Source organism: Arvicanthis niloticus, chromosome 13, assembly GCF_011762505.2.
Source record: "Arvicanthis niloticus isolate mArvNil1 chromosome 13, mArvNil1.pat.X, whole genome shotgun sequence".
Classification (NCBI taxonomy): domain Eukaryota; kingdom Metazoa; phylum Chordata; class Mammalia; order Rodentia; family Muridae; genus Arvicanthis; species Arvicanthis niloticus.
Genome location: NC_047670.1, coordinates 60,888,727 through 60,912,563, shown reverse-complemented (window position 1 = coordinate 60,912,563; position 23,837 = coordinate 60,888,727). Strand labels below are relative to the sequence as shown.

Below are 23,837 nucleotides of genomic sequence, written 5' to 3'. Positions count from 1 at the left end.
CTGCTGTCTCTGTCTCTCTTTACTGGTTTTAAAAACTATCTATCTGTAGTTAGTTAATTCTTTTGGCTTAAATAGTGTGTTTGTGTGCACACATTTGTTTGCTCGAGTACACATGCACACATAGTTTATACGTTGTTGCATTCTTGGACTTGTTTTCGCCTTTGAGAGAGTAAGAATTCTGGGGTCCTTTGGGGACACCCGCTCTCCTTTCCCTTGGGTGCAACTTTAAAGAAGAAAGCTGAACCAAGCTAGATTAAGGAAAAGGATTGTTTCAAGATTAGCTTTTTATTTGTTGCACTTTATTGGGTGAAAAATCACTACTACCCTTTTGTCGTTGAGGTTTTGAGATTGAGTCTTGCTCTACAGCCCAGCCTGGTCTATGTAGCTCAGGTTATCCTCACACTTGAAGAGGTCCACCTACTTGAGTTCTCCAAATGTTAGGATTAGAGGCGTGAACCATACCAGGCTCTCTAATACCTTTGTGAATGATTCTAGGGAGATTATAGATGTTTATACAAAAGCAAATTCTTACAAGAAACCTGAGAAGTTGTGGATGAAGATAGGCCTTAGCCTATGAGGGAACAGGAAAGGTTAAACTATATGACTATATGAAAATTGTAAAACATCCATAAGATGCCCGCAGTGGTGGCGCACACCTTTAGTCCTTTAGTCCCTGCACTCAGGAGGCAGAGACAGATGGATCTCTGAGTTCAAGACCAGCCTGGTCTACAGAGTGAATTCCAGGATAGCCATGGCTACATGGAGGAAACCCTGTTTCTAAAAACCAAAAGAGAAAAACAAAAAACCTTCAGTAAGATACCAAAACTAAAAAAAAAAAAAAAAAAAAAAAAAAAAAAAGAAAGAAAGAAAGAAAGAAAGAAAAGATGGTGCGTGTATGTGAGAGAAAGAGAGAAGAGATGATAATAACACTTTAAAAGTTAAAAAAAAAAACTTTTAAGCATCTATGAAAATTAAAGGGCAGGTCTCATAACACATATCTATAATCCCTGGATTTGGAAGGTAGGGGGATCACTAAAGGGCCAGCTTGGACTCTACAGTGAGTCCCTGTTTCCAAACAAAACAATATTGATAGGAAAATTGAACCAGGCATGGAAATGTACACTTATAATCCCAGCACTTGAGAGAGATGGAGGCAGGAGGACATGAATTCAAAGCCATCCTGGGTTACGTAGTAAGACCTTGTCTCCAAATCAACACTCCATCAGAGCAATGACAGGAAATGGAAGAGTAGACAATAGTAGTCAGCTTGATGATCAGTACATAAATTATTGACAGATAAGTAGATGGTAGAAAGATGGATGGTAGATGATTGATAGACGTATCAATAGAAAGATTGCTGATAGATAATTGATAAATTATTGATAGACAGGTAAAGAGAGATGACTGGTAGGTAGATGATAAATAAGTAGAAGATACATTGGTAAACGGATGACTGACAAGCGATGCTATTCACAGAAAGAGATCCTGAAGTGGAGGCCACAGAGATGCTGTTCTCAGCCTGTGACTGGGAGGTTAAGCCAAAGAAAAGAGCATCCTTGATGGAGATGCTCAGGTACCTCAGGAACTGCCCCGCACTCCTGTCGGGGACTGAGGGCGGGCCCATAGTGGAAGGGCCAGAGCAGTACTACTCTGGTGTTTTGGGAAGACAGTCTCAATAACTTGAAACTCTGAGAATGGTTTTCCTTTGGCTTAGCATTTAGTTCTCTTTTTCTTTCTTGGTGCCAAAGGTAGAACAAGGGCCTCACACGCGCTAAGTGTCTGCTTTGTAAATGAACTCCACTCCACACCCTAAATTCAAGCGACACAGAAGATAGAATGTGGGGCATCTCTTTGAAGACACAGTGTCTGTGTTTGTTGAGACCCTGCCAGTACGTTTACTTTACATTCTCCAACCTGCTTTCCTTCTCGTCGGCTTTCCCGTTTCTCTCTGGAAGTTTATTAACACAGATCCCTCTGTCTTAATGATCTTCTTTGTTGGTAGCTGCCACCTGTCCCCGTGTTGTGGGTGTCTGATATGCCTCTGTGCAAACACAGCTGCCCATCTCCCAAGGATGTGTGTCTTGCACCTTCTCCCATGACACAACCCTGACTTTAGCTCACATCCCTCCATCACATGCTCCCCAGTGTAGCTAGGCCATTGGCGATGCCCTGGGTCCCTGGCACTTCTCGCTGTGGCCCACTCTAACCAAGGTGTTTTCCTTCTTTCCCATGTAAGCCTTAGTCTCACTCCTGTCCTTCAGAATTCAAAATGTGCTTTGCCCTTCATGGGGCTTTTTCTCGCTGGCCATTTCTTTTTGTCTCTTATAATGTGTTCTTTTTATCTCCCTCCTTCTCTGGGGCAGGATCCTTGCCAGAATTTTCTTCTGTGTGTCTCCTGACTCTTCAAGGACTCCCCCCATCCCCTGAGTAGAGGCTTCCAGGACAGGGTGTGATAAGGACAAGGACAGCTCACTATCCTTGCTCAGCAGTGGGGTCAGACTACAGGCCCTCTGTCAGGAGGACTTGGGTCCTTAGCTCAGGACCCCCCTCCCCAGTACTCTCCCACCAGGATCAGAAGTTGCAGTTGGTTAATGGATCTCTCAAGGTCATGAAGTGTGAGATACAGGAGAGAGGAAGGGGCTCTCTGGTGAATTCTTGTTGGGTGACTGCACTCACCTTTTCTCTGCCTCTAAAGGAGTGTGGGTTGGAAGGGTATGTGAGGAGGCTGGAGAGTTTGTGCAAACGCCCTACACCATCCTGGCATGCAAGGTACTAGTGTAAAGTGCTGCCCGTGAGGTATCAACCTAACTGGGCCGTGCAGATGTCATTCATGCCCCTTTGTGAGGTCAGGAGCAACAGAAACGATCCATTTACAGAAAGCATGCACATTTCCCCTTAGTGTCTGTGTGAGAAATAAATGGCAATCGGGTCAACCTACGCTGGAAACAGTCTCTCCTTCCAGATCAGTCCAGTGGTCACGAGAGCCCTTTGGACTGCAGGCTTCGCAGCTTCCCAGACAGAGGCTGGAAGACAACATTCAAGCAGTAACCCCTCTCTGCTGGTGTTTCAGTGGCTCTTGAGAGATGACAGGTCTCAGAGGTCCCTGCAATAGGCATAAACTCATTATCACTCTGACTGGGTTTCCTGGTTAACTTTTGGTAATCTAAAACAGGTCAGCAAGTGGGTGTGGCAGTCCCTGCCTATAATCCCAGCTCTGAGACTAAGAGGCTCGAATGTGCCAGGCAACCTGGACATGTATGTAAAAATAGCATTCCCCTTAAGGCAAGCATTGTCTAAAAGGGACTAACAGAGGCGTCTTTGGCTCTGTGGACCATCCAGTTACTCAGTCCTGCCTTTTGAGTGTATAGTCCACCATGGACACTATGTCAACAACAATTAATTGGCTATGTGCCAATAAATCTTTATTTACAAAGGCAGCCGGCAGCCTGAATTGGAGCAGTGGTTGTTGACTGCCAACCCCTGCTTTAAGTAATTTTTTTTTTTTTAGCAAAGACGGACTAACAGGGTGTTGTCTTATAAAAGTACTAAATCCAGGTGGCTCAAACAACAAGCCCAACACCTGATGGAAAATTGCAGCTTCTATTTGAGGAGCACACTCTCTTGGCAGCTGTGGCAGTATCTGCCAAGGGGGAAACCTATAGGTTCAGGGTAGGCTCAGCCCCTCTGAGGAACAACGTCTGCAACTGCAGAGCCTCAGGCCCCTGTGATTTGGATCCTCACCTCGCTGCCAGGTCTGTGTGTAGATCAACTGAAGTTGGCAATCAAGGTGTAAGTAAACACAGAGCAAGAGTCTGCCCTGGTGTGCCGGGGTGTTGCAAGAATTTTCATCCCAAAGGGGCACTAAGCAATATCACCCCCCTCTTCATAAGGTCCTAATAACAAACCAAAGTCCACACTACTGGAGAACCAATGAGTTTAATAGGCTTACTTAGAAAGCTTAGGTGAGAGGTTACATGCAGGAGTGTGGGTGACACCCCCTCTACCACTGCCAAAGAAGCCATCTTGGAAGTTTTGCACCTAGCATGGGTGATGGCCCCCTCCTCCTTCCCCTTGCCTTCCCCAGCCTATATACACTCTAGCCTCTCTCCAAGACCATCCCACCTCCACTCTACCCCCACCAGTTGCAATTAGGGCAAAATTGTATATAGGTGGCTGGAATCCACAGTGGGCTCCACTGACCCTCCCTCTCCTTCCTTCTCTGAGGAAATGCCAATGTTCACAGGCCTTTGTGGATAGATCCTTGCCAGCAGACACAGCTGACCTCACTATGGTGGCTGACTGTACAACGCAGGGACTCCTGGGCAGGTAGATGTTTGAGATATATTTTGGGGGGTCTCCTGGTTAGATAAATGGTTTGGGGAGACTAGGAGTCAGACTCCCTGTTGGACTGACAGCTAGTAGGGAGAGGGTGCCATAGCTGGATGATAAAGGTGGCAAGTTTCCAAGCTTCTCTCCTCGTGCTCCTGACTCGAAACCAGAAAGTCTGGCACCTTAAAACAAAACAAAACTCTTTGTAGGTTTTTGTCTCCCACCAGAAGGCCTTCTGCTTCTGGACTGGCTCATGTTTAAGGCTTACTTGGAGTATGTCCCATGGTAGTTCTGAGACGATCAACCATCCTAACTTTCTTCAAATGGACCAGCCCTAAAGTAGGGGAGGCAAACTCTTCTGTGCCTTTAAAACTCACAGGCTTCCAGAAGAGACTGGATTTGGGTCTTCTTCCTTTCTCTCCTCTCTCTCCCCAACCCTCCTCTCTCTTTTTCTCTCTTCGTGCTTGTGTGTGTATCTGTCCTCACTCCCAATAAACGCTGTTCTTCAACTGCTGAGTCTGTTCACAATGCTTGAGATGACTCTGCTGCCCCTCATGCTTCAGATTCTCCCCCCACCCCCCACTTAATTCTCGACGCGGCAGAGAAAATGAACCTGATAAATGCCCCTAGACTGTATCAGTTTTGGTGTATGTTTTGAGGGCTCCCAGGAAGGATGTATCTACCCTTGAAGGCAGCGATGAACTCTGTATGCTGTCTGCTTCCCAGACCTGTGTTCTCTCTGTTCTTGAGGTGTTCGGGTACAGTTGGAATTCAGATTCTACAACTGTTTTTGCTGCACACTGGGAGGCTTGCCACACCTCATCTTTATACAACATATGTATACAACCCTCCATCTCTGGAGACTTTCTTTGGTTTGGGGCATTAACATGTCCACCCCTGCTTTTTTTTCCATGAGTGGTTATGCTCCCCCCCCCCCCCCCGGCTTGTAGCCACAGTCCTAAGTTCCTCAGTACAGGTGGCATGGTTGGGAAAGGAGAGCTGACCTTTTCAGTGAGGTGTGGTGGTTCTTGTTTAAGGCTGTCTGTCCAGAGAGGCCGCCCCTGCCCTGGCCTGTGGCTGCAGGGAGCTGGCTTGTGTTGACATTCTTGTCTGTGCACACTGGTATTTCCGATAGTGATAGTGGCTTCTTCCATTCCAGATTATAGCTCTGTGGTGTAAAAGGAAACCCACCCTTGCCTGCCCTCAAACCCCAGGCAGCTGCCTTGGGCCTTTGCCTCTGAATTTCATAACTAAAGTCCAAGAAGGAAGAGAAAGGAAAAGACACATCCAGTCTATCACCAGTGTTGAGGTGTCTGTGTTTTCAGAATAGACAGTTCCTACTGACCCATTTCCTAGGCACCGCCTCTCCTCATTGCTCCATATTCTGTCCCCGAGTACTGAGAACAGCTTGTAGTTTTAAGCTCCAGACACAAAGCTTTTCAGCTCCGTGTTTGATTCTCTCCCGAGAGCCTCCATCTGTGTACCTACTCAAAAGCTTCAGGCATGCCTCAGCAGGTGTGGAGCCCACAGCCACCTCCGAGCTCCCAGTTGGTGACTCCTATGTCTGGTTCACTTTGTCTGCACACTTGAAGATGCACCGGGCAGAATTTGCATCAGGATGGAAGAGCCCAGCAGGAAGGGAACAGAAAGATGAACCATTCTCAAAAGAGAACCATTGCCCAGAGAATCCCAACCTATGTGATATTTCTGCACTCCCAGAGGCCCACGTACAGAGTTTTAACAAAGGCCGGTGTTCCCACGGCGAATGATACTGAGTGGCCTGTTGCCAGGGAAGTGTGTCTGACTCCTTTTTAATTGCAGGGTATGTTCCGAACCAGCTCTCTTGGGTGCCCTTGTTGCTCAGGTTCCTGTACAGACGGGGTGCATACAAGCGAAGGTGCTTGGCGCCACTTCATGCCTATTTTCCATGGGGATGTAACCTCAGCCTTTGCATGACCTTTAATCCTAGGTAGTGGGCACTCCGGGAGTGACTGTCCTGTCCCAGCCCCTCTTCTCCTGTCACATCAGACCTCAAGGTCTTGGAGGGCCACATGCAGCAGTTGTGACTGTGATACACTTGCCTCCATTTTCCCAGGCTGGGATTATAAGTGTATGCCACTGTGCCCAGCTGCTTGTCTTGATCTTTATTCCCTGGGTTTTCCAAGTGGCCATCAGAGGCCCGACTGAGTGGCATGCCTCATTATCCTGACCCTTGTCCCATATGTGCGGGCTTACATGTGTATGTGCCTGGGACACTGGTGAACCTTTATACCCTGGAGGCATGTGGGAAACTGATGGGTATCCCAGAGCCTCTGACACCACAGTTGAGCGGCAGCAGACACTGGTTTCCTGTCAGTGAGCTGTGGTCACAACTCACATACACAAATAGAACAAGAACCAGCAAGTGCTAGAAGCTGATGTCTGTCTACCCCATGAGGCCATGCAATGACTGCAAATACCACAGCAGGCAGTGGAGAAGGTGCTGGTAAACTCAACCTGATGACAGGGACCAGCAGGCCAGCCTCACCTGCCAAGGGCAGCTGATTTTTCTGGAATGTCATCACATTGTTGCAGGGTGAGCTGCAAACTCACATGAGTTGCCCTGGTGTGAACAGAAGGGCAGGAGAATTTGTCTGTTGTCAGCAGAAGTGTTTTAGAGTTTTAGCCGAGATTCACTTACAGATTTTCAGTCCAAGTTTGGGAAGGCTTATCTAACAGGAGCAGTGCTGAATTTATAACATTGTCCTATTTGAGACAGTACTGTTTGGTTTTCTTTTTTAACGTGGACTGGTTTTTGTTGTTGTTGCTGCTGTTTGTTTGTTTGTTGTTTTTCCAAGACTGGGTTTCTCTGTGTAGCCCTGGCTGTTCTGGAACTGACTATGCAAACCAGGCTGGCCTCGAACTCAGATCTGTCTGCTGCCTCTGCCCTGCCCTGCCCTGCCCTGCCGCCAACCCTGGGTCCTGGGACCAAAGCCAAATTTAATGTCAGGAGATGAATAGTGAATGGGCACATGCCTTCAGGTTTAGCTCTGCTGGCTGGAAATGAGTAAGGGTCCCAGCTGGCATCCCAGGCAGCGGCTCCATCGTGGTGAAGAACCTGGCAGGAAAGAGACAGAAGAGTTTTGAGATTGGGACAGATATTTCTAACATCTCTGAGCTGAACTCCAAAAATTCAAAAACTATTTAAAACACAGTCTTGTAAAATGTACCAGAGCAGGTGAGATGAACCTGCCCTGATGTGTTATCTAAACAAGTACCCTCATAGGCAGAAACCTATGTCCTTTCAAACCAGACAGAGACCAGATCTCGTAGCCATTTGCTGTTCTTTCTAACTAGAGTAGTGTTTTTAAAAACAAAGTCTCTGAGCACGTGTGCATGGAAGTTTAGGTGCGTGTGTATGTCTGTATGCATGTGTGTGAGGGTACATGTGCATGTGTCAGAGGTTAACATCACACATCTTCCTCGTTCTTGCTCCACCTTTAATTAAAATTTTTTATATTTATTTAATGCTCATGAGTGTTTTGACTGCATGCGTATATGTGTACTGTGTGTTCCTACAGAGGCCAGAAAAGGGAGTCAGATCTCCCGGAAATGAGGTTACAGATAGTCGTGAGCTGCCATGTGGTTGCTGGGAATTGAACTCAGAACCTCTGGAAGAGCAGTCAGAGCTCTTAACCACTGAGCCATCTCTCCAGCCCTGCCCCACTCACTCAATTTGTGTTTCTGAGACAGGCTGTCTTCCTGGGACCTGGGACTAGACTGGCTGGCCAGTGAACCCCTAGGGTCTGTCTTCCGGTCTCTACCCACCCACCCCCAAGCCCCGGGATCACAAACGTGCACACACTAACTGCCTTTCTAAGTAGGTGCTGGGGATCGAACTTGAGCCCCTATGCTTGTTCAGCAAGCATTTTACTCACTAACCATCTCCTCAGACCCTGAGAAGACAGTCTTCCTCACTCTGCTTGTGATTTGTTTCTCAATTCCTGCCATTGCTGTGGTAGGCTGACGGAGAAGCTGGAATGGTGCAAGGGTGTCAGGAAGGGGCCCCTGGGCCTGTGCACTGCAGGTAGGAGGGGGCAGGGGTATTCTAACCTCTGGATTCTGAAGGAAAAGGGCAGATTTCTCTGGGAGCAGAAACTCACTCTGGCTTAAAGGAGAGTGACTTCTCAGTGCTCATGTCACCGGCAAGGAGGTGACACTCTGAGGTAAACCTCACTGCTCCAACTAGGCCCTCTGGTCATGTATGTAGAATGATTTCAAAACCATTGCTGGTAGTAAAGAGTCCAAGGCTGGACCCACGAGGACCTATCATGTGGCAGGCTGATGGAACATGTCCAGAGTTCCAAATGGAGTAGACAAGGACACTTGTGAGGGCTTGCCTCATCTACACAGTGTCTGGCCCTGGGGTTAGCATGAAATGGCCCTGTACCCATAACAGGTTGGAGCTCCACTTTCAGGTACTCAGGTCTGTAGCACCATAAACATGGCCACTTCTCAGAACGATAGGGGAACCAGGAGCAGCACTCTGTGTCCCCCACATCAGGTGTGTAACTGGCACAGTGAGTGGCAGGCTAGGCTGGGCACTGTGGTCCCTGGGAGGGGACTGATAGGAACTGCACAACGGGGGTGTGGGTTTGGTCGTTAGGACTGTGGGCCACAGCATCTGTCATCCAGTGAGCATCTTGAACACTCACTGCTCCCACTCTAAGGCTGGCCAGCAATCTGACTGTGGGGTCCTGGAAAGGAAGTTAATATCTTCTGTGATGACCCAGGACACTTGGCTCAGAGTCACAGCCAGCTATTATTTTATTAAAGGGAAGGGGACTCGTCTAATGACTGTCAGCCACTGCTTTTCTGTGATCAGGAACAGGATCCACAAGACCCTAACACCCACCACTCATGGTAGAAGCTGCCTGGCAAGCTCTGAGTGTGGACCAGGAAGGCATGAGAAAACTGGCTGCTCTGGGCGCATCCCAGACGCTGCATAGACAGCACAGGACACAGCAAGACAGGACATCATTCTTGGACCAGATGATCTATGCCTAGCCCTGGCTTTCTTTTCTTTCTTCTTTCTTTCTTTTCTTTTTTTCTTTTTTCTTTTTTCTTTTTTTTTTTTTTTTTTTTTTTTGGTTTTTCGAGACAGGGTTTCTCTGTGTAGCCCTGGCTGTCCTGGAACTCACTCTGTAGACCAGGCTGGCCTCGAAGTCAGAAATCCGCCTGCCTCTGCCTCCCAAGTGCTGGGATTAAAGGCGTGTGCCACCACCGCCCGGCTAGCCCTGGCTTTCTTGTTCCTTTCCCTTCAGAGCAAAATATCCTTGTGGGGCAGCCCGTTGCCAGTATCACCATCACATAGGCCTGGGGCCTGCCTAGTCTGGGAAAACTGCATCTCTCTCTCTCTCTCTCTCTCTCTCTCTCTCTCTCTCTCTCTCTCTCTCTCTCTTTCATTGTTCGAGACAGGGTTTCTCTGTGTAGCCCTGGCTGTCCTGGAACTTACTCTGTAGACCAGGCCGTCTACCTCTGCCTCCTAAGTGCTGGGATTAAAGGCGTGTGCCACCACTGCCCAGTGAAAACTGCATTTCTCATCTCGAGTCTCTGTGAACCTTCTAACCTTGCTGGCAGTATTTGAGGACATATACCAAAGAAATATTAACATTCTATAGGAACAGAAAAGGCCTGGAATTCCCACCTCTTGGCCAGCTGTTTGCCAGGGTCCCCCGCCTGTTTTCAGTTGCTATGGTTGATTTCATCAAGTGTCCATGTGACCATCTCTGTGTGTGGACATCTCCCTGTACAATCTAGACTGCATAGCAGAGAACTTGTTTGAGGGGCATTCCGTCCCAAGAGGACCAGCTACGGGCTCCTCCAATGCCTCTGTGTCACGCAGTTGTCCCCACGGACCAATGTAACTGACCGTCTCAGTTTCCTGCGACAAGGCATTGGATGTGGAGGTGGCGTAGGAAGCACAGCCTCACCAATGATAGCTCAGGCTTATGATAGGTCACTTTTGTCGAACTGTCCTTCTGTGTTGACAGAGCCTCATTCCTTACCTTCCCTAGCTCAGCCCAGTCCCTAGCAAGGTGATGCTACTATCTTCTACGCCCTACATAACAGTCCCATCCTTGAGTCCTTGCATCCCTGACTCCTTGTCCCTTGATGCTTCTTGGCCTACCCTCTTCCTTCTGTAGCTCTCTCAGAAGCTCCTGAACCACTAGCCCGATCACAAGATCTCCCCAGCCCCTCCCTGCCAGGCCTGAGTCCCTCCTGACAGCCCATGTGACTTACTCTAGTTCTCTGTTTTTCCGACTCCCAATTCACCCTCCGGTTATGCTCGTGGAGATCTGAGCACTGCCGGTTTTAGGGCTTTGTTCCTACCAAGGGACAGTGCCAGAATCACGTGAGCGATGGTGTGGCTTGTGTGCCCCAGAAGCTGTGGAATGTATGTGGGCTGCATTTCTTTGTGGGATCCCTGGTGCAGCATGGCCTTTGGGACTGGCCAGCAGAGCATGTGACACATTAGGACACTGTTCTCTTTTTCCTTGGGCTGAGTCTCCCTCTGAATCAGTAAGATGAAGCATGATTCATGGGCACGCTTTTAAGAGAGTTGTCTAATGCCACTGGTACACTTTAGTTATTCTGTGATGTAACACACGACGGTTGCCTCTTAGTCCTCTGAATATCTGGTGCTTATCTCATTCCACTACTGTGCTTAGCAGCTGTGACTTCTGTCACCTGATTCTTAGGGACAGTCACAGTTATGAACAGAGGCACTGGGAGATGCTTGAAGTCTGTTCTCAGTGTTCCTGGACTCAAAGCATGGTTTATCAAAGGGTTGCTGCCTGAGGTCTGTTCTGTCCCTACCCCTGGGTACCTGCTATGAGCCCGGCAGGTGATGTGCCTATGTCATCTCCTAGTGTTGCAAGAAGGAGGCAGTTAGAGGTCAGGTGGGTACAGGGAGTTGAGTGCAGGGTCATAAGTGGTGCAGGATTTGGAGGGGGCTCCACGAAGGCCAGGTCAACACCCCCCAGAAGTGTGGAAGATGGGTAGGTTACAGAAGGGGAGGGGCCGTGTTGGAGAAATGGCTGCTGGTGGTGAAGCTACTTGCTGTGTAAGTGTCCAGATGTCTGCCACAGGGTAGCACCTATGCAGAAGTAATGAGGAACTCTCTCTCTCTCTCTCTCTCTGTGTGTGTGTGTGTGTGTGTGTGTAGGGAGGATCAAGGAGCAGCAAAAAACTGAATTTTGGAGACACAATAGTGTAAAAATGGGAATCCCAGGAGGCATCCACCTGAGGAATCCTGAGGGTGGCCCTAGCCCCAGGGTGGGCACAGGATCCACACGGCAATAGGCTTGATTCTGCTCAATTCAGCCCCTCCCCAGTGTGTGTGCTTCCGAGAATTCTAGGGGCACGACTACAATCTTTTCATGGCTCAGATAGAACCTTCCCAGGTTCTGATGACCCAATTTCAATGGCAACAACTCGGAAAAACTACCAGAAAGGGATCACAGACGCCACCACAGCGTGGTTTGCTAACCTGGCTGCTGGCAGAGACGCACGATTTTTAGCTAGACTGCAGGGTTGAGAGGCAGCCTAGGAAGCCCAGCTGGTAACAATGGTCATCTGTACAAAAATACAAGGTGATTCATAAAGAAGCATTCAGAGTCCAGCCTGTGTTCAAAGAGGTTTCTGCTGTCTGTAATCTTCTCTGACCCCCTGACGGCATAGCCTCAGCCCAGAGCTTCTGTCAGAACCTGTTATTTACCACGGCTGCATGCCCAGCCTAGAACTTCCTTTTGATCCAAGTCAAGTAATTGCAGCATGTGTCAAGCAAGTTCAGGTCAGTCTGCCTCTCTCTGGGTTACTGGGTTAGAGATTATTAGGCACCAGGCATGATGGAATACACCCATAATCCTAGCACTCGGGAGGCTGAAGAAGGAGGATTGAGAGTCTATGACTAACCTGGGATACCTAGTAAGACCTTACTTAACTCAAAGCAACAGAATCAAACCAAAAGATTGCCTGGAGCTGTAATCCTCTAGGCCAGTGGTTCTCAACCTTCCTAATGCTATGACCCTTTAATACAGTTCCTCACGTTGTGTTCCCCCCATCATAAAATTCTTCCACTGCTCCTTCATAACTGTAATGTTGCTACTGTTAAGAATCATAATGTAAATATCCAATATCTAAGATGCAACCCAAAGAAGTCTTGATCCACAGGTTAAGAAAACGTTACTCTGGGCCCAAGTTTTCCCATCTTCCTGCATCTAGTCAGAGCCCAGCCTCTCCGGAACCCCTCTCCACAGGCTGGACCCTGACTCTCACATACTTTGTGGCCCTGGCATCCTGTATTATGTGACTTCCACTCCTCTTGGATTTCTGAGAAATCCAGGTACAATAGCTGACTCAGAAACTTGTGGCTTAAATGGCTGAACAGACCATGTAAGGGTCACAGCTCGAGTCTGTCCTCCGATAACACCAAGCTGCCTCTTGTTCTGAGTGGCATGACCTCTAACCTTCCTGCTTGCCTTCCTTCTTAAAAAAAAAAAAAAAAAAAAAAAAAATACAGTTTCTTTATTGGGAGAGGGTGCGCACCAGGGTGTGCTCGGGTAAGTTAGAGGACAAGCCATAGAAGCTGGTTTTCTCTTTCCACTCTGCAGATCCCAGGATTCCACGCAGGTCATCAAGCTTGGTGGCAGGCACTTTTACCCGCGTTGACATAGCCATCTTGTCAACCCTAGCTTTCCTTTCTGTTTGGGGTATCTAATGAGAGTAGGAATGAGTATCCGAAGTCTTCCCAGCTGGGGGCCTCTGTTTGTGTAGCTCTGATGGGTCCTTGGATCTAAGTGTGGTGTCTTTGTAGATGCCTGCTCAGTACCAGTGTCAGAGATCATAGCGGTTGAGGAAAAAGATGTCCACGAGAAACAGTCCTCCAGTGGCCGATGGCATAAAATGGAAAATCCATTCGCATTCACAGGTGAGGGAGCCTCAGTGTTTGCCAACCCCCCCCAAACCCTCCCCGGTCCCTCCACTTCCCACCCCAGTTACCTCCATGAAGACCGCGGAGAAGGGTACTTATTAAAGCCAGTGGTTGGCTCATCTTCATAGACTCTTTCTGATAGCAGTTATTCAACATCTGCTTTTTGGGTTGAGGAAACGTTAGGTGTAAAGTGCTCTCCATGTCTCCATGTGTTGCTAAAATTCTCCCTCCTCCCAACATCCCAAGGACAAACCCAGGCAACTCAGCACCAAAGTTTGCCCTCGGGGAAACCGATGGATTTACTAGGCTTCCTTATAGAGCCTAAATGAGGAGTTACAAAAGTATGGGTGCCCCTCCCCTAATAGGCTGTGCCTGGAAATCCTCACCCAACAGGGATCAGGGTTTCTCACATAGCCTGAGCCCGGCTTTATTCTCCCCAGCCCCTATAAGCTGTGGCCCCGCCCCCTGACCACGAGTAGCACTGCCAGATGGTAGAGGGCAACAAGATATTCAAGTATCTCTTGCCCTCATCTGAGCCTCTACAAACGGGGTGTAAACGGTTAACCAGCCCCACTGGGGTGATGTTTTGCAAGGGAGCGCAGCTGAACTCCTCAAGGTGGTGGTTTGGCCATCCGGGCATTCCTGCAGTGAGAAGAGGGGTAGAGACGAGAGAGAGATCGAGAGAGACCGTATGGGGTTAGCTCAGCCCTGAGGACTCCATCTCGTAGCTCTAGACGCTGCTAACCAGTGTTGGTTTTCTGTGCAGTCCACCATGTCAAGCGAGTACGACACCACCGCTGGAAGTGGGCACGGGTGACCTTCTGGAGCGCCGACGAGCAGCTGTGTCACCTGTGGCTGCAGACCCTTCGTGAGCTGCTGGAGAGCCTGAGTACGTGGGCGAGCTTTCGGATTTGTTGCCAGGCAGCACAGCTGTGGTGGCACGCGGGACTCAGTGACCTGACCCAGGTGGACGTGATGGATCCCTTTGCTTTGTTTTTATGTTTCCTACTTAAGAGGGTCACAATGGAGGGGCAAAACTGTGTAGACTCTGCGGCTGCAGTACTGGCCCAGCCCCTGCTTATGAGAAGTGAGACTGGAAAAAATCCCTTAGGCCCCAAAGCCTCATTATCTTTCTGTGTAAGCGGGGTGGGTGCCAGTACTTTCCAGGTGTAAACGAGGACTGGACAGAATGTAGGAGAACAACCTCTTACTTTCTGGGAGTGTGGCCTCGTTTGTGCCATAGAGCCCAGTGCCCAGTTTAATGCGTGCTGAGGGACCAGTTCTTGTCACCTTAAACATGGCGGCCTGTTCTTTTTGTAACACTGGGTCATGTTATAATTTTATGTACAGAACGTCAGCTATTCTATAGACTTGGACAACAGCTATAGCACTGACCAGATTAGCGTTTTACCTTTTGGGGTGTTGCAGGAAATATTAAAAAAAAAAAAAAAAGACACCAGTTTCCCACCCTACATCCTGCTACTCACTTGCCACCTCTGCTTTTGGGCTAGCCTCTGACAGCAATGCTCCCAGCTCCCAGAGCAGCATGTCTCTTCTCAACCATCTACCCCCTGTGGCTAGTTGTCACAAATCCCCTTAACCCAGTAAATCAAAACTCTAGAAGCTTATAATTAATCAGTCAGATTTATATATCAATAAATTCTCAATTCACAAGATGCCCACACAATAATTTCAGAGCCAATTGATAATGATACAAGCTGCCCACCTAGATTAGACAAGTTGAACCAATTATTCTGTCCTCTTATTAATATTCATCGCTACCTGTGGCTACTTAAAGCCACGGGGAATCTGGATCGTCCTGTTCTCTCTCCATCTTCCTTCCTTCCTCCCCCTGTTCTTTCTCTCTGTTTCTGTCTCTGAAACTTTTCCCTCTTCCCTGCCCAATCACAGGCTTCTTTTTGTATTAATATTTAAATTAATTAGGAGAAAATTCTGCTACATTGGAGGAGTTAAACTAGTATTTGACTTTTAAAATTTTTTTTATTGTTTTATTTTTTATTTATTTTTTGGTTTTTCGAGACAGGGTTTCTCTGTATAGCCTTGGCTGTCCTAAAACTCACTCTGTAGACCAGGCTGGCCTCAAACTCAGAAATCCGCCTGCTTCTGCCTCCCAAGTGCTGGGATTAAAGGCTTGGGCCACCATTGAAACAAGGTTTCCCTGTGTATCTCTGGCTGTCCTGGAATTCACTCTGTAGACCAAGGTGGCCTAGAACTCATAGAGATCCACCTGCCCCTGCCTCCCAAGTGCTGAGATTAAAGGTTCACGCCACCACCACCTAGCTGATATATGAGTTTTAAAAAGTAAATTGTAAGGCCATTGAGATGGCTCAGTGGGTAAAAACACTTGCCACCAACACAGAGAACATGAGTTCAAGCCCCAAGACCCCTATGTGGTAGAGCAAGAGAACCAAGTCCTTCAGGCTGTGCTCTGAGTCCCACACATCCTGCATTGCCCTGGAGTATGTGGGCTAGGCATACATGTGCAACCACATGCCGTACACACACTAAATAGAGGAATAAAGATGAAACAAAAAACAAATTAAAAGTGAGTTATAATAGCACATACCTGTGATCCCAGCGCTTGGGAGGGAAGGAGGGCATTTCAAGTTCCAGGTTGGCCTGTGCTGTGTACATAGTGAGACTGTCTAGAAGCCTTGGGGGTGGGGCAAGAGGAAAAGGGGGGGCAGCCACTGACAAGTTCACTTCTATCTTCAGAACCCATATGCCAGAAAGAGACAACCAATTCCTTTAAGTTGTCTTCTCACTTCTACACATATAATATAATATAATATAATATAATATAATATAATATAATAATATGGGGGGGAAGGGGGAGACAGAGGAAGCAGGAGGAAGGGAGAGAGAAAGAGAGAAACTGGATTGCAAGGTATTTGAAACAGCCGAACTCCAAATCTCTTCACGAAACACTTCGCTCCATCACCCTAAGGTGGTTAGAACTGGTTTTCTAAATTCCATTTTGCCCGGGACTGGCTTGCCCATTGCTACCTTCTAAGGTCACCCTGAGTTTCTAGATCTTCTGTTGCTAGCTCTGTCCTCTAGCTACTACTCTCTGTGCTGCCTCAGTTTCTCCTGCTTTCTGATCTCCACACTCTTCCTTCCTCCCTCCTCTCCCCTACCCCTGCTCACTGCTGCTCCTCCCCACCCCCCAGTCTTTTTCCATGAGTTTCAGTCAGGCTTCAGCCTACAGGCTCTGACGCCCCTGTAATACTGGGGTTCTGGTTGGGTGTTTGTTTGTTTGTTTGTTTGTTTTTGAGACAGGGTTTCTCTGTGTATCTCTGGCTGTCCTGGAACTCACTCTGTAGACCAGGCTGGCCTCAAACTTACAGAGATCCTGCCTGCCTCTGCCTCCTGAGTGCTGGGATTAAAGGAGTGTGCTACCACTGCCTCCGCCACTGCCTCCACCTGGCCCACTGAAAGTCTTATTATTTCTTTGTAGCTCACAGAAAACTAAACCTACGGGCATAAAGCAGCACACGATTCTGCTCTCAGCTGCTCTACTTTTAACTTCTAGTTCTGTTATCGCTGTGTGTGTATGCCTGCCTACCTGCCTGTCTGTCATTCTATCTATATGCGTGTGTGCACATGCCAGTCTGGAGGCCAGAGGGTAGCCTCAGATATCATTCCTCCAGAGTCTTCTAACTTTTATTTGAGACAGTATCTCTCACTGGCCTGACACTCACCAAACAGTCTAGGCTGGCTAGCCCCAGGGGATCCACTTGTCCCCACCACCTCAGCATTGGGAACAAAATCACAAGTGTGTGTACCAACACCTAGCTCTTGGGAAATTATGAGCATAGACCCTGGTGATTGAACTGCTTCTGATGCTTGCTTTGAAAGCACGTTATCAAACGTACCACCACCCCAGCCCCGTTTAACATATTTTTAAATTCTTTTTCACATGTATTCACTTTATTCTGTGGGTCTAGATGTTCCACCTGCTGGTATGCATGTACACATACATGAAGAAAAGTCAGAAGAAAGCATCAACCCTGCCCAGGAATTGGAGTTATGGGTGCTTGTGAGCCACCATATGGGTGCTGGGGATTAAGCCCAGGTCCTCTGTGTAAACAGCAAGTGCTCTAAACCACCGAGCCAGCTCTCTTACCCTAGAGAGGTTTTTAAAATGTATTTTCTAAAGTCTTCATTTTATTTTATGTGTATGAGTGTGTGTACATCATTTGTGTGCAGTACCCATAGTGGCCAGAAGAGGGAGCAAGAGGAGGCTGGGAGCCCCCCCCCCCCCCCCCCCCGTGTGGGTGCTGGGAACTGAACCCAAGTCCTCCGCAAGAACAGCCAGAGCTCTTAACCGTGAGCCACCTCTCCAGCCCTGCTTTAGTGTTTTAATGTTTTTATTGAAACAGACAGAGAAGTGCTTGTCTTCTTAGTGTGCGGGATTCCACACTGAGCATTCTGTAACAGCATAGCAGGACACTCAGTGAGTCCCTAAGCCCCCCACTCCTTCCCAGATATCACTGTGACCCGGGGAAGGTCTAGACAACCAGACCCATTTTTATGCTTCATAGATTCAAATAAATGGGTCAGCGTCAACTCTTTCGTACCTGGCACTGAGAAGAACATTGTGAATGTAAAACTTGTCCCACTGTCTCGTGTGTGGCTGTGGGTGTCCATTCCCGTGGCCGCTCAGCATCCATAGCCTGGTACCAGTCACTCTGGCTGAGGCACATCTGCATGGCTTCCATGTGGGCCTGTGGCATTTCTCCAGGGTGTGCTGAGGACTGGACCATGGACACTGCCAGATGATCTCCAAGGGTCCCTCTGCATGTGCCCCCGCACCCACTGTTGAGTCCCTTCTGTTGGCTCCACAGCCTGTGTGTCAGGGTTAGTTGCTTTATATTATGCTATTGATCTAGATTTCGCTGATGCTTGAGACATACGTCCATATGTTCTCACGGGCCAGTTGTTTGTTCTCTGGTGAGAGGTCTCACTATCTACTTCAAGTTCAAGGCTTCAAACTCATGATCCCCCTGCCTCAGCCTCTGAAGTCTAGAATTATAAGAATGAAGCAGCATACCTAACCCATGTTTTCCTTGCTTGCTTGCTTGCTTGCTGCTAACATTTACTGGAAGTCCATGATTCTCCTTGACAGATCTGCTTATTGCTTCTAAGGCTTGCATGGGTCACCTCCTTTTTTTGTCCCTTTCTATAAGTGCTGCCCAGGCTGGGCCTCCAGTGCAGTGTGACAGCAACAGTATTGTCTCAGTCCCGACTTGGGGGAAGTGCCACAGGGAATGCAAGTGACCTGTTGGCTTCCTCATAATACTGGAATTGTCTTCTATGAACCCTGATAATCTCAGAAGGGTGTTGGGGGTGGTGGTCACAGGTGTTGAATTTAAGGACTTTTTCCAGGGGCTGGGGGGGGGGGTCACAGGAGTTGGATTTAAGGACTGTTCCCACTCAGGTCTGGTTGTTAATGCTCTGCCCAGAGCGGCCATCCTGACCGTGACCTTTGCCCCTTTCTGTATCACTGCATCTGACTTCCTGAACCCTCACTTAGGAGTTTCTCACTTAGGTTCAGGGAAAAGTACGCCTGTGACTTCTTTTGTGTGACATGCCTGTCTGGTTTGCTTGGAAGTCACAGTGACTTCTTATGAATCACTCAGAAATGCTTTTTACCCTTTTGGAAAAGGTCACATACAGTGGAGACCGGATTTCTTTTATCTTCTTTCTTTTTTGTTCGTTCCTTCCTTTCTTTCTTCCTTTTCTTTTTTTTCTTTCATTCTTTTCTTTTTGTTGTTGTTTTGTGATAGTGTTTCTCTTTGTAGTCCTGGCTGTCCTGGAACTCACTACGTAGACCAGTCTAGCCTGGAACTCACAGAGATCTGCCTGCCTCTGCCTCCCAAGTTCTGGGATTAAAGGCGTGCACCACTGTTGCCCAGCGTCCCCCCGACTTATCTGTAGGTACAGAGGATCTAAACTCAGATCCTCCTGTGTGCACAGCGAACACTTCACGGAGCCATCTCTTTGGCCCTGCACCTTGGTTTTCTGATACAACTAAAAATGATAAAATATGAGACAGACATAGTATCTCTTCTTCATTCTGTATTTGTTTGGTTTTACTTGTCTATTTTAAGAGTAGGTCTAATGTACCTACCCCCAGGCTAGCCTCAGATTTTCTGTGTAGCCAAGGCTGGCCTTGAACTCTTGATCTTCCTACTTCTTGATCCCAAGTATTGAAATTATAGGTGTGTACCACCAAGCCTGGCAGATTTTGAAACCTACATACCCCCTGAAATTCCCTCAAGGTCTGACCTGCCTGCCTTCCTTGCTTCTTTATTTCCTTCCTTCCTTCCTTCCTTCCTTCCTTCCTTCCTTCCTTTCTTTCTTCCCTCTTTTTCTTCCCTCCCTTTCCTTTTTTCTTTCTCGTCCCCCTCCCTACCTCTCTCTCTCTTAGTCTTTGACCTTTTTTGTAAAGGCCACTTCGTGTTCCACAAGCACCCTGTCTCGTGCTCCACTCCCAACACACTGTACTTCCGTTTCCTCTAGTTGGAAGAGCACCTCCCAGCTGGCTTTGCTTTCTTCACTAGAGCCTAGTGCAAATGGAGTCACGTGGATGAGCGGTCTTGTATACACCCGTGGTATACATCACGGTGCTTTTGACACCCGTCCGCTTGGTGGTGCCCTACCTCTAGGTACCTCACAGCCACTCGCCCATCCTCTGTGGGGGACCTTCCTGATTGAGCTCAAAAATGACTATCTAGGACAGTGGTCCCTTTCTCCTTTGCTAGCCAAGAACGCTTTGTCGAAACTTACCAGCTCTTTACAGGCAGCAGCACACTAACTGAGCTGGCGTTGATTGCACCCATTATGACTGACCGGTATGTGGGTGTTGTTTTGCAGCTTCAAGACCAAAGCACTTGCTGGTATTTATCAACCCTTTCGGAGGGAAAGGTCAGGGCAAGAGCATCTATGAAAAGAAAGTGGCGCCTCTGTTCACCTTGGCTTCCATCACCACCGAGATCATCAGTAAGTGTGCCGGGCACCAGGCAAGTGTGCAGGGGCCAGCTGGAGAGGGACTCACACGGCACCCCTGGAGGAGGCTTTGTCCTAGAGCAATGGATCTCAGCCCTCCTAATGCTGCGACTCTTTAACACAGCTCCTCACCTTGTGGTGACCCCCCCCCAAAAAAAATAGAAGAATTTCCATTGCTACTTCATAACTTTAATTTTGTTACTGTTATGAAACATAATGTAAATCTCTGACACTAGTGTGGGGGGGGTCATGACCCCCAGGTTGAGAACCACTGTCCTAGATAGTCATTTTTGAGCTCAATCAGAGTTTTTATACATTCAGTTGGAAGAAGGCAAAAGAAATAATGTACTGGGGGGAGGGGGGCTGGGATGGGGATGTAAAGTGAATAAGTGAATAAAATAATGGAAAAAAACTAATGTACTCAATGTACTTTGCCTAGAAAGTACTCCACAGGAACAATGAAGAGATTAAAAAAAAATGGAACAGAGTTCTCAGACAGGAAGTCATTGCAGGAAAAGATACAAGCAGTGGATGTCTCAGAATGTCACAGCATGGGTCATTTTGTAACCCCACGTCATAGCACTCTGTCATCTGTGGGATGCTGGTTTCAGAGGGGGAGACAGACACGGTCCACTGCTCCTGCAGGCCTTCGGGAGCTTGGTGTTACCCTGTTAGTAAGACTTTTAGTGCAGTTGGGCATGGCTGTAACCCCAGCATTCGGGAGGCTGAAGCAGGAGGACAGGGCTTGGAGGCCAGCCTGGTTACTCCAAGACTGGGCACTCAGGTATCCCTGGCACACTTCATGATATCACTATACTGGTAAGACTGCAGATGTCCCCAACAGGAGATGTGAACATGACATCGAGGTGGCAACCGCAGCTTTATTAAAGGGGCCTCTCCCAAGGATTCTCCAGCATGAGAGAGATTGTGATGTGGGGAACCCCCCCAGGCACAGAGTCAGTTTTCGGAACAGTGAATTTCACTAGCAATTTTGACTTTTCACATTGGTCATAAAGACTGTGGGCTAGCCTTATCTCCTTCTTACACTCTGATGTGCTTTAAAAACAAACAAACAAATAAAACAACCTGCATATTAAGGAGTAAGTATAACAAGCTACTCTTACTCACTGCCAATGAAAGTATTTGTTGGGGCTGGAGAGATGGCTCACCGGTTAAGAGCATTTGCTGCTCTTGCAGAGGACCTGGGTTCCATTCCCAGCACCCACACAACAGCCATATGTAACCGCTGTGTCGAGGGACCCGCTGACCCTCTCTGTGGGCACTGTATGCACACAGTATGCTCATTGCATCTGTGCAGGCAGACACTCATTCACATACATTAAAAGAAAAGAAATTAGTTGTCAACATGTGCCAAGTGTTGTGTTTTCTGTGGTGTGTGTCTGTGTGTGAGAGAGAGAGAGAGAGAGAGAGAGAGAGAGAGAGAGAGAGAGAGAGAAACACGAGCAGAGGTCAGCCAGGAACATGGGGAGGGGGGAGAGGGAAGGAAAGAGAGGGAGAAAGGGGAGAGAGAGAGAGAGAGAGAGAGTAAGAGAGTAAGAGTGAGGAGGGGGCAAGCAGCCCTTTTATAGTAAGCCAGGCCTACCTGGTTGTTTCCAGGTAACTGCTGGGCGGAGCCTAGAAGGAATGCTAACACCAAGAATGTCAGGTTTTGCCTGGTAGAATGGATCCTGAGATGGCCGTTTCTCACAGAGGCCAGGCTTACTCTTTTGTAAAATAGCAGTGAGTGAGGCAAGTCTAGGGTGGGACTTCTTGCGAGAAATCTTCCTGGAAGCTTTCTGGGACCTCTTATAAAACAGCATCAGTTGGCAGTTAGCTTACACGTGGCTTCCAAGATGTGAACATAAACGGTCCCATTGCAACATTTCCCCAACAGTCACTGAGCGTGCCAACCAAGCCAAGGAGACTTTAGACGAGATCAACACAGACAGCTATGACGGGTGAGTCACACTTGCTTTCCTCTTGGTCACAAACAGTGAACACTACCTGAGACCTACCCTGAGGGAGAACTTGGGTTGCCCTGGACTGTGGGCATGTCCTCCGCCTTCCCTCCATGTTGTAGGACACCTCTGTCCTCCACATCCATGTCCACGAATCTCCAAGCCGTTCTCTAACCATCCCCAGCATGGGACAGGGACAGCACACTGTAAACCCTGTCCTGATCACCCAATATCTCCCCTTAGCTTTCCCTTATTTGGCCTGGCTCTCACTTGGTCTTCTCTACTCCTGTTTCCTGAGTTCCCAAGACTGTGCCCAGGGCTGGGGGTTGACAACAGGAGCAGACTACCCCTCTTATCTGGGCACAGCAAGGCCACTCAACTAGCTGGGTCCTCCTCTCACATCAATCAAGGTAGCCTCTCACAGACACGGATGGCCATAGGTCAATCTGATTGAGACACTTGTTCAGTTTTGAGGTTCCTTCTTCCCAGGTGAGTCTAGGTTGTGACAAGTTGACAATAAAAATGAAGACACCAGGGACTGCAGAGAAGAGATGGCTCAGTGGTTAAGAGCACTGGCTGCTCTTCCAGAGGTCCTGAGTTCAAGTCTGGACAAGCACATGGTGGTTCACAACCATCTGTAATGGGATTCAATGTCCCACGAGGGCCTCTCAGCAGCTATCTCACTGGGGTGCTATTTCTTTCTGGAAAGCTTGAATCTCACTCAGTACACAATGTCTTTTAACTTTGTTTGTTTGTTTGTTTGTTTGTTTGTTTGTTTGAGACAGGGTTTCTCTGTATAGCCTTGGCTATCCTGGAACTCACTCTGTAGACCAGGCTGGCCTCAACTCAGAAATAAATCCACCTGCCTCTGCCTTCCAAGTGCTGGGATTAAAGGCATGCCCAGCACTTGGATTAAAGACCACTGCCCGATGTCTTTTAACTTTTAATATCTGTTTTTGCAGTGTTGAGGATGAAAACCCAGAGTGTGTGTATGCTAGGCAAGTGCTTTGCCACTAAGCTATCCCAGCCTAAGCTATAGTTTGTTTGTTTTTGTTTTTTATATTATGTGTGTGTTGGTTTGATTCCCTGTATGTACCATATGCAAGCCTAGTGTCCCTGGAGGGCAGAAGGCATCAGGGTCCCTGGAATTGGAGTTATAGCCTGTTGAGAGCTGCCATGTGGGTGCTAGGCATAGAACCCAGGTCCTCTGGAGGAGCAATGTGTGCTCTTGACCACTGAGCCATCTGTGCAGCCCCCCAAAACCATAGGGTTTTGGTAATAGCTGACCAGGCCCTGGCACTTGTTAGAAACTTGCTTAGAAACCACTAAAATTCCTTATCCCTAGCAGGAAAAGCTAGGGGTTGTGAAGAATCCCATTTGGAAAAGTAAATTAGGCAGACTAGCAAGACCTCATCACACAGGGAGGGGGTTCAGAAGTTGTTTCCAGATGTCTGACAGGCCAATCTTGCAAGCTGCCTCCAGCACCCTCACCCCCACCCAGACCCCGAGCCCCACCCCCACCCCAGCTACTGCAAGGAAAAGAC

At 48.1% G+C, this 23,837-nt stretch overlaps 1 protein-coding gene across 1 annotated transcript in view; it reads left to right on the top strand.

Moving 5' to 3' along the window:
* Positions 1–23,837, top strand: part of Cerk (ceramide kinase) — a 49,325-nt gene that overhangs the window by 4,812 nt on the left and 20,676 nt on the right. Inside the window, exons 2-5 of the mRNA XM_034516137.2 lie at positions 13,187–13,300; positions 14,070–14,192; positions 20,204–20,329; positions 22,230–22,293. Coding sequence (XP_034372028.1) covers positions 13,187–13,300; positions 14,070–14,192; positions 20,204–20,329; positions 22,230–22,293 — 427 coding nt within the window. The remainder of the gene's footprint in view (positions 1–13,186; positions 13,301–14,069; positions 14,193–20,203; positions 20,330–22,229; positions 22,294–23,837) is intronic.